Source organism: Melopsittacus undulatus, chromosome 8 (assembly GCF_012275295.1).
Source record: "Melopsittacus undulatus isolate bMelUnd1 chromosome 8, bMelUnd1.mat.Z, whole genome shotgun sequence".
Classification (NCBI taxonomy): Eukaryota; Metazoa; Chordata; class Aves; order Psittaciformes; family Psittaculidae; genus Melopsittacus; species Melopsittacus undulatus.
The window spans coordinates 1,472,255-1,482,663 of record NC_047534.1 but is presented as its reverse complement, the minus strand read 5'-3'; the positions used below and the strand labels follow the sequence as shown (position 1 = coordinate 1,482,663).

At 47.7% G+C, this 10,409-nt stretch overlaps 1 protein-coding gene across 2 annotated transcripts; it reads left to right on the top strand.

Moving 5' to 3' along the window:
• Positions 1 to 341: 341 nt before the first annotated feature.
• Positions 342 to 9,269, top strand: GFER (growth factor, augmenter of liver regeneration). Of its 2 annotated transcripts, none has more exons than XM_034065744.1 (3): positions 342 to 575; positions 859 to 1,070; positions 1,819 to 4,891. In XM_034065744.1, exons 1-3 carry the CDS (start codon positions 348 to 350, stop codon positions 1,979 to 1,981), a joined length of 603 nt encoding a protein of 200 aa, XP_033921635.1. In that variant the 5' UTR covers positions 342 to 347; the 3' UTR covers positions 1,982 to 4,891. The 2 variants fall into 2 exon arrangements, with proteins under 2 accessions (XP_033921635.1, XP_033921634.1); XM_034065743.1 differs by lacking the exon at positions 1,819 to 4,891 and adding an exon at positions 9,013 to 9,269 and having other exon boundaries at positions 368 to 575.
• Positions 9,270 to 10,409: the final 1,140 nt, after the last annotated feature.

The following is a 10,409-nucleotide window of genomic DNA, read 5'->3' as shown; positions in this document are numbered from 1 at the left end:
TGGAGCAGCTGCTCCAGTGGAAGGGATTGGAACTGGCTGAGCTTTAAGGTCCCTTCCCACCCAAACCATTCCTTGATTTTATTATCTATATACATACACAGATGTGAGGTGGGCAAGCACCGGCAGGAGGCTCCTGTCACTTCTTAGAACTCAAGAACTCTCCTCAGAAGACTCAAACCCAGAACCTGCCACACTATTGTCAAAAGCCCGCAGAAACACACACGTTCTGTGTGTGGTGTTTTAACTGCTCACCAACGAGCCGCTTTAGCCACAAATCCCTTCCCGTCCGCCCGCTGCCGCCTGAGGTAACCCGGGGCCAGTTCAAATGGCGGCCACCCCCTCAGCCCATGGTGCACCGCGGCGCCAAGATGGCGGCGCCCAACGAGGGCCGGCCGGGCCGCGGTGCTTCTCCGTTCCCCGGTACCGAGGCCGGCCCCTTCACCTTCCCTTTCCCCGTCCCGCACGGCGCTGCGGGCTCCGGGGCGGAGGAGCCGTCCAAGAAGCCGTGCCGAGCCTGCACGGACTTCAAGAGCTGGCTCCGCCAGCAGAGGAAGCAGGCAGCGCCGGGCGGAGGGGTGAGGCGGCGGCGGCTTCCCCCTGCCAGCCCTGAGGGTGGGCTGTCGCCCTTAACCCCTGCCGAGCTGTGCAGTGGGTCTGCATCCCGTCCCCCCGCTGTGATGGGGCTGTGTGTCCCCCTCCTCACACAGTGAAGGGGCCGGGGATTCTTCTCAGTGGGAGGGTGAAGGGGGCTTCCATGTTGTCCCACTGGGTGTGAGGGACCTGTACCCCCGTTTCCCATAAGGGGTTCTTTCCGCACTCAATACCGCATCCCCTTCCCAACCCTTTCTCCTGCTGCAGGACCTGACGGCCACAGAGGAGAAGGAGCCACCAGCAAACTGTCCTCTGGACAGCGAGCAGCTGGGCCGCAGCACCTGGGGCTTCCTGCACACCATGGCAGCCTATTACCCCGACCAGCCCACCAGCAGCCAGCAGAAGGACATGAGGGACTTCATCAACCTCTTCTCCAAGTTCTACCCCTGCGAGCACTGCGCTGAGGATCTGAGGGAGAGGTGAGTTGGTTTATGGTGGTTTATGCTTGAAATGCTGGCCTGCAGCAGTGATTTGTGCATGGGCAGCTCTTCCTGCACTGGGGTTTGTAGCTCCCTGCACTGCTTTGTTCCATTGTTGCATCCATTAGAGATGTGCTTAACTCAAAACCCGGTAGCTCTCCTCGTGCTGTTGGGTTGTGTGCTGCCGCCGAGGCCTCCCTGGGGCAATTGTGTGATTTTCCTGGGTCAGACAGGACTCAGTTGTGGAATTAGGCTGGGACTTGATGTAATTTGGCTTTCAGGAAGCGAGTGTGTTTGTACCCCAGAAAACCCCCTTTGTCTGCAGCCTCTGCAGTGGAGGCACAAAGCGTTGCACTCCTCTTACTGTCAGCTTGTTTCTTGAGGGTTTCAACTCTTCTGGATGATGAACATGCAAAAAAACCTCATTTGAAACTTAATTATTGACTTAGCAGACACCACATGGCAAAGCAGCTGCTTGGCATTTTGATGAACTTGAGTACTTCTTGCTTTTTATCATAGCTGAGCTGTTCCTGCATCATTTCCAGTTGACAAGAGTAGGCAGTGAATGAAACCAAGCCAGTTGCAGCCATCAGTATTTTCTAGTGGAGGATTGGCTTCTGGGTTCTCTCTGGGACTCATCTTGCAGTAGCAGAGAAGGTGATTCTGGCTGTGTGCTCTGTGCCTGCTTTGGGAATTGAGCTCGGTGACTGTAAGGAAGTAACATTTGTTTCCTCTTCCCTGTTTGCAGATTACGTACAAATCAGCCTGATACTAGCAACAGAAATAACTTCTCCCAGTGGTTGTGTCTTCTTCATAATGAAGTGAACAGGAAACTGGGGAAAGCAGAATTTGACTGCTCTCGTGTGGATGAGCGCTGGCGAGATGGTTGGAAAGATGGGAGTTGTGATTAATCCATAGAGACTGCTGTGGAAATCTATCAGACCAATCCAATCTGGTGTGGAGTCACTACAGGGAGATGTGTGTCAGGGACTGTGTGTTTGGGTGTGTGACTGCTATGGCTTGTGGAAATAAAGGTAAAGCAACTCTAAAAGTGGATTTGAAAAGCTTATCCTAATAATATTTTGATGACTGATGATAAAAGTGTATTACCTGAGTGACTGGGGTCTCCCATTTGACACAGCAATTGCCAGAAACCTGTGAAATGAAAGCACTGACAAAGTCATGGAGACTTTTTTGTTATGTCATTTCCTTATCTTAGGGGTATTTGCTTGTTTCTGACTGTTCATGTTCCCTGAACACAGCTGTAGAGAGCTGCCCTGTGGCATTTCATGTTCTTCTGCAGGCGTTATCCTTATGGTTTAGAAAATGCATCTGATTAATTCTGGGTTTCATTTGCTATTCATGCCGTGTTTTGTGCCAAGTCTGTACCCCCAGATCTCTCTCTCTGACATCTCCAGTGCTTGTTGTTAAATTTGCACCCAGTTCCTTTGCTGGAAGGCCTGAAGGGAGGTACATTGAATTTAAATACTGAAATCATGAAGCCCAGATTTCTCATTTTACTCTTGTATTTGACTTACCATGTAAGAGGGTGTTGTAGAAAGGAAAATTAAACCAGGGCTAGGCAACATTCATCTAATGAATGAAGTATCTGGGTGAAGTCCAGATGTTTTAAACTGATTGCCAGTTTTCTTTGGATCTAGAGGTTCTAAGTTCTGCTGAACTATTTCCTCTTAAAGCAGATAACCTCTTAATCTCTGCTGTGAACTTTAGTCTGTGATGAAAATAGCTTGACCCCTGTATCTGTAATGAAGCATATTCAGCTCTGTTTCACATATAGCATTCCTGAGATGTGTTTTGAAGTTCTTGGTTGGCACTTGCTGACCTGGCTGATATTCTGGTGTTATCTCCTAGCTAAAAACCTCTAGATCAAAAGGACTTGCAAGCACCCCTTCTTAAGGCTGCAGTGTCAGCTTAATGTAGTGTTTATTGCACAGGGGACTCAGGAGCCCCTTGGGTAGCTTCCCTCTGTAGGTACTGGTCAGCATCCATGCTATGTGTATTTTTCCTAGATCAGCTATACTGCATCAGTGTATTGATTTAGAAGTGTGAATTTCAGATTCAAGTGAAATAGCACCATAAATGTTTAACACCCTATGCACATAAACATGTATCTCTTGATAAAAAGAGTCAGCTAACAAACAGAAGTCAAAGGAATTTCAAGTTCTTAGAGATGTTGAGATAATGCCTTTTACTGCATTTCTGGCTGTGAAGTTTGCACAAACCATGACAATAGAAGGCTTTTTCCTCCTGTGCTTCCTGCTGAGGCTTTCTTGTGTGTTTTAGACCTTCGTTATCTCACGTGCTGCTGTACCTCTGTAAATTTACTCTTGCTGATAGAGTTACCTGGAATTACCAGTGGAGCTTTTATCATAATAGTAGTGTGATGACAGCTTCTGTTTCAGAACTTTGACCTTTAAACCTGCGTGCATGGGGCTCCTCTAGTTAGAAAAGCAGTAAGAACTTCAGAAATGCATTTCAGTGTTTTATGGTACATTCAAGTCCTTTCAAGTCAGACCTGTTAATATGAGGCAAATTTTATGGACTAGTTGTTCTTAGAAGTCTTTTATGTAGTAACGTTTCTAAACATGAACCCAAAGCCAATGATAAGGTACTTCAAGAAGCATTCAGTCTAGCTTATGACTTGAAGGTGTCATTTGGGTTATTAGAAATGCTTGGCTAATTTCCCTATCAGTGTGTTGAGCTTAGAACAAATAAATTCCAGCCCTTGGTTTTTTTGTCTTGTGGATGGTGAACTTGGTCCCCAAAATGAAGTACATTGGTGTCCAGTAATGGGGAGAAGACCAACAAAAAGGTTGTAACCCTCTGCTTTTGTCAGCATAACCTAAACAACCCAGTTCTATCTGGATAGTGTTAACAGTAGGGTGTGTGGAGAGGCATCTGCTTGTAGACTTGGTTGTGTTTGAGGAGGAATCTACTCATTTTACCTTCCAGTCTCCCCTTGACTGTTCTCTGGGACAGTCTCATCACCCATGGAGCAGATGATAGTCCTCTTTGCCTCAGTATAGATGAGCAGGTTGGGAAAACCCCTCTCTCTTCCCTTTCCATCTTAACACTGAAAACGGGCCAGGGTGGTGAGTGGCACTTTCTTGTGTGCAAGTGCCCTTGATCTCTGAGTCCTGGGAGTGCTGCTGCCTTCTGCTGGCAAGCGGTTGGTGCTGGGCAGGTGTGGGGTAACCTTCCACCATCCACATCACAAGTGTAGAGAGGAAACCAAAGGTGTATCCTGTTCAAAATCAGGGGAGCAGCTGTGGCAACACAAGGTTTTTGTCACCTAATGTTGCTCAAGGAGGTGGTAGAAGTGTGCAGAAGGAAACCCCCCCTTGCCAGCACGTCCTGGCAGTGGTGAAGGGGAAGAGCCTTAAAGCTGAAATTGGTGTCTTAGTGAGTGCTTCCTAATAATGTGGCCACCCTTGTGGCTGCTGGGATGTTAATGGGGCAATTTGTAGCTTCACTAAATGGCCGTATGGTAAAACAGATGCTTGCCTCCTCATTTTAACTGCTTTGCAGAAGAGCTTTGACTTAGGTGATCCTCAGGGATATCATCATCTCTGTGGACTTGACTGTATGGGGAGGAGGGGATTTTTTTTGCTGCTCATTTGTACCACATCTCAAGTTTTAATCTTATGTAAGGAATTCCTATTGAAGATGACTTGTATTTGTGTACAGAAAATTGTGAATTCTAAGTGCACTTGACTAAATCTAGTTTTAAAAATACACCTGTAATTCAAATGACATTTCCTGTTGATGTGAAAATAATAAAGCAACAGTTTATTCCTGGCTTCCCTAGTGCATGAGACCTTAGGAAAAGGCACCATATTGTGCTGGGGTGTCTTAACCTTCTGCATGCTGATATATTAAGGTCTGAGCTTGCTTGCTCAGCTGGGGCTATGTGATTCTGTGGGTATTGATCAGCCAAGGTGGGGCTGCAACTGGACCTTTTCTATTGTGCTGCTCAATTGATGCAATTCTCAGTGTGCCAAGAAGCTACAACGATGCAGATGTTTTGTCCAGCTGGTCCTTGCCCATTAGGTGGGAGATGGGTTTATGTGGGGACTGGTGGGGTTATTTATGGGGTTCAAGTGTTGCATGCTTCTAACAGCATTAAGGGTAGTGCTACAGTTGGGAGTAGCTCAAATCCTGAATTGGAGCAGGGTGGCAGAGGAAGGTGTCATCCACTGAAGGGCAGCATTTGTTAACTGGGTGTTCACCACACAGCCATGCACATCCCATCCCATCTGCCAGAAGGGAGAAGCTGTTTCTTACCAATATGAGGAGTCCTTGCAAGACAAAGCACAGTCAGGAGCTGGTGCTGCCTAAGGAGCTTGTGGGACCTTACTCAAGAGCTGCTTGTGTGCAGTAGGCACCTGGCTAACCTTCAGCTTCACAAACTCACTGGTTTTGTGCACTGGGTTGCATTCGTAGCTGAACTTCTTTATTTCTCCTTCTTTTTCTCCCCTCAAGAGCAGGGAGCCATGAGGGAAGTGTGCACTTCATGAATGGGAAGTGCAGTTGCTGAAGCAAGTAATAAGTGTGGATGTTGGCAGAAGCATCACTATGCCCTTAACATTTTCCCAGGGATTAGCTGTTCCTTTGCAGTGCGTTGGGTGAATACAGTCTCCTGTTTACAGTAAGGTTTCCAGGAGTTGCTTTGCTTGCATCTCTTGCTCCTGCCTCTTCCAGGCAATGTGTGATATTTCTTCCCATTGGATTTTTACAGGCTTGGAGAGGGAAGGGTTTAGGTTTCAGTTTGGGTTTTTTGCTCCTTCCTATCAGCATTGATTTTCCCATTCCTGGAATAGCTGTTCAGGTATTTTGTCTGAATGATGGAGAGAAGCTGTTGAGGATTTTGTGGAGTCAGGAATAAGCTTCAGTGGGAACTGGCAAAAAGGTTGTGTGAAGTCAACTCTTGATTTTGTAGGCTGATAGGAATGGAATAAAGCAAAAGCACAGCTAATAGTACACAGGGAAATCAGCAGTTAGAACACAGAGGATTCTCAAAGGGGATGGGGATCCACACTATAGTAACTGGAGCCCTAACCTGGACTGGTAAGTCCCACAGGGACAGGTGCACCAACACCATATGCTGACTCCAGTCTGGCTGACACAGCTCAGGTGTGTCTGCACCAGTGCACAATTAGCTCCCAGTGAAGGGAGCTGAGATGCTGGTAGCTGACATGCAGCAGCATCTACTGTGCATCAGCAAACCTGCCACCACTCACAGAACACTGGAACAAAGGGTGGCTCCTACCAGGTGAGGGTAAGGACTGTGCTGATCCCAGGGTATCTGGTGTTGCTGCCAGTCATTATTACTCTTAACGTTTCCAGAGGTAAAGTCTAACAAGCAGCACTAGCATCTGCCAAGCACTGAAACTGTTCTGTTCCCCATGGTGTGTGACAGTCCCATCTGTATGTGCTGGGCTAGTGATGAGTAGCTAATACAGCTCAGAAAGGCTGGCATTTGGGCTTAGAGCATCTGGCCTGGTCTAGCACTTAGAGCTCCTGGTACTCAGGTCTGCTGAGTTCAGCCCATGCTTCCTGTGTTGTGCAGCAGAAAGGAGCCTTCTGCTTCTGTGTGTTGTGCTGTGCCAGGCTGTTGGTTTTCCTTGTGAGCACTCCCCATGCAGAGCCTCTTCCCGGTCCCATGTCTTCCCTCCCATGTATCACATACCATCATGCTGCTGGCTTGTGCTGTCACTGCGATGTGCTTTACAAGGGTGATGGTACAGGGAGAATTTGCTTTGCATCTTAAGCGGGCGAACAGTAGAGGGCAACAAACCATGTGCTGGGTTGGTTTTCTTGTCTCCTGTGCTTCTCTGGAACAGACTCCTTCAGATACCGAATGTTTCACCTCTTGCAGGTCCCTTTCCTGGGGTTTTGGGAAGAGATTTTGATGACTTCAGTTACTTTTCAACCTTGTATAGCTACCTAAATGAGGGATGTATTAGTTCTCTGCCTGCAGCTAAATTCTGCACTTGGAAGTATAATAAAACACTTTCTGGATGCTGTTTCCAGTGTGTTTCCTACCTGATCTTCAGCCCATAGCTGGTCATACATGGAGAAATTCAGGTTGGGAATGGTTTTAGTCAGGGAAGGGACCAAACCTACTTGGCGTGGCTGTCATCTGCTCTGGATGCTGTATGGAGGAAAGAGAGGGTTTGAAGGAAGATCACAAGACAGTCATGACTTCAGCAAGGCTCTTCCTTTTGAGATACAGGGATGCAGCCCAGCCTTTCCACATGGGAAGAGCTAAGAAGAAATCCAGTCGAGTTTCATAGGAGCCTTGCTTTGAATTAACAGATCTGTGAGGATAAAACACAGCAGACACCAGGCAGCTGTTTGGTTTAGTCCCTTCAAGCTCCCATGTTTCCCAAGTCACCAAGTGTTAGGTCTAAACTCAAATCCCAGTACTCAGTGGTGTTGAATGGGGACTTTCCTTTCAAATGCTGAGAACAGTGAGGCAAAGCTGGGCTTTCCCTGCTTCCTCCATCCTTGACATCTGGCCCAAGCTACCGGGAATGCGGAAAAGTGGCTTCTGTGACTGTGCCTCATGTCACGCTTCTTGGATGGGGTCAAAGATATGCAAGGCATCTAAGGCAAGGCCTATACAGCTGGAGTCTTGAGAGATCAGCATTCAGATTGTTCTTAGTCATAAGCTTCTTGCTGGGCTCAGGTAAGGCACTTCATCTTCTGCAGCCACACTTCCACTTCTGCAAAATGGGGATAAAAATAGCACTTTCAACAGCCTTTGTGTGTATCTCCTATGTAGATGAAAATCTCTCTCAGAGAGGCTATTTTAATGTGCTTGTACTGCACACTATTGGGCCTGAGATTGTTTCCTATAATAAAATCACTCATCTCAATTCATCCCACAAATCTCCTTTATGTCAGGTTACATCTTTCTTTGAACCTGAGGAGCCGTTTGGTATTTGCTGTGTTGAGAAATGGAGTGTCTCATATATTTAATCTATATTCACCACAAATACCACATTCATTACACAAACATCGTGGCCCTTATTTCCTCAAGAAGCTGCACTGTGGATCTGGCTCTGCTGTAACACAAGCAGAAACCAGAGGAACAAAAGGTATGAAGTGGGAAAGCACCTTTGGCAGCCAAGCTTGATGTAGCTCAGCTGAGAGCTGCAGAAGCTCTGCATGTCAGAGCATGGCTCGAGCTGCTCAGAGGCTGCCTAGTGTCAGCTCTGCTCAGTGCAGGTAGCAGATAACAGGTACTGAACTCCACTTGTTGGTCAGGCCCTACATGATGTGACTTGTGGTCTGAAGGAGGTCCCTTTGGAAAACAGGGATCTGCTTTCCCATCCCTCTAGCTCCTCCCAAGGTGTTGTGCACCTTTGTGCAGCCCAGTGCCTGATAGGGTTAGCTTACTGGTTTGCCAGAAACCCCCAAACTTTCTATGCTATGAAATGTGTCAAGAAGCAAAGAATAACCTTGCCAGATGAGACTTCAAACTCACAATTGCACCACTGGGAAGCATTTTGAAACCCTTTGGGGTTTTGTTCAGTTTGAGCCTTATGCAAGAGCTGGAATACTGACTCTTCAGTTCAAAACAGCTGCTATCTCAGTGAATTCTGTCACCCAAATCTTTCTCCAGTGATTCCACTTAGTAAAGTTTTCTTCAGTCTTTTCCTTGCATTCTTACCATGCATTTATACTTGTGCCAAATCCCACTTGAGAAATGGCTGCATTTCAGAAGTGGATGAGTAACCAGCTAATAAATGATCTTCCAGATATTTTGGGATCTCTTAGGGTGGAAGGCATTAAGTAGCTTTCTAGTGGTAGCGTGCTCAGGTTGCTGATCAGGAAGTCCCTTCTTTCTGCTGCTGGGCACTGTGCATTTCTAATCACCTCTAAAATGTTCCCATCAACTCTCTTGTTGTTCTAGAGACTAATTGCTGAAAGCAATGTTTAGCCAAGCTCCAGGAAAGCATTTCAGAGTAACAACTAAGTGAGCATCTATCAAAGTCCTGTATCAAGCGTGCTGCCTGGGGAATGTGAAGGACAAGCTGTTTTACCACCTACGCCTGTGCAGAAGACAGTATTGGACCTGATGGAGCTGCTGAAGTCGGTGGGCTGTAAAGCCTGGCTGGAGCCTGGCTGCCTCCCTTGGGCCGTGGGCTGCACAGAGCCTGTGTTCTGCTAAGCTGGATTGCTTCGTATCAATACACTGTCAAAGCAGAGCAGTTTCACATCACTATTTGGTTTCAGAGATGCTGGGTAGAAAGTGGGGCTGATGCTTTTGTCTGATAAATCAGGAGTGTCCCATTGCTACCATGGAGAAAATGAGGTCAGTCTTGTTAAAGAAATCATAGAATCGACTGGGTTGGAGAAGCCCTTTGAGCTCATCCAGTCCAACCATTCCCAGCACTGCCAAGGCCACCACTAACCCATGGCACTGAGGCCTCATCTCCACGCTGTGTGCACACTTGCAGGGCCGGTGCCTGCAGCCCTGCCCTGGGCAGCCTGTTCCAATGCTGAGCACCCTGTGGGGCAGGAATTGTTCCTCAGCTCCATCTGAACCTGCCCTGGTGCAGCTTGAGGCCGTTTCCTCTTGTCCCATCCCTTGTTCCTTGGGAGCAGAGCCCAGCCCCTCCTGGCTCCATCCTCCTGCAGGCACTTGTAGGGAGCCATCAGGTACCCCCTGAGCCTTCTCTTCTCCACACTGAACCCCCCAGGTCCCTCAGCCGTTCCCCATCTCTCTTGTGCTCCAGGCCCTGCACCAGCTCCATTGCCCTTCTCTGGCCCCACTCCAGCACCTCAAGGTCTCTCCTGTAGTGAGGAGCTCAAAAGTGAGCTCAGGATTCAAGGTGTGAATCATATTAACTCATCTTGTTCATTACTGTGTTTCCTATGGGCCAGATCCTGACCCTGGCAGCACTGGGGCTGTGAAGCCTCAGCCATCTGCTTGGGGATTTGAACAGATACATTGTGTTTCCCTGAGCAGTGCCAGCATGGCTTACAACAGGTAACCTGGTCAGCTTCTGTGAATTGCTTATATTCAGCCATATGGCTTTGAAAATCACTGCTTTTATAGAGCTGCTTGAAATCAGCCCTTAGCTGAGTGCGTAGGGCTGACTCCATCAGGCTTTGAAGGAGGAGAAAGCCCCTCTTGTCTCCTGAGGGTTATCATGACCATGTGCACATCCCTGGGTAAAAACCCCATTGGAGACAAGGATGAGGAAGTCGGGGGGGCTACAAGAAGTAGGAGGCAAAGCCTTGTTTTCCTTACCCTTAATGAAACTGATGTAAAACCAAACCGTGCAGAGATCTCAGGCACTTGTC

Bases quoted from the DNA above. Each gene is read 5' to 3' on its own strand.
- GFER (XM_034065744.1), top strand. From the start codon at position 348: ATGGTGCACCGCGGCGCCAAGATGGCGGCGCCCAACGAGGGCCGGCCG. The intron at 576-858 runs GTGAGGCGGCGG...CTCCTGCTGCAG, and splicing joins AGGCAGCGCCGGGCGGAGGG to GACCTGACGGCCACAGAGGA. The intron at 1,071-1,818 runs GTGAGTTGGTTT...CCCTGTTTGCAG, and splicing joins GCTGAGGATCTGAGGGAGAG to ATTACGTACAAATCAGCCTG.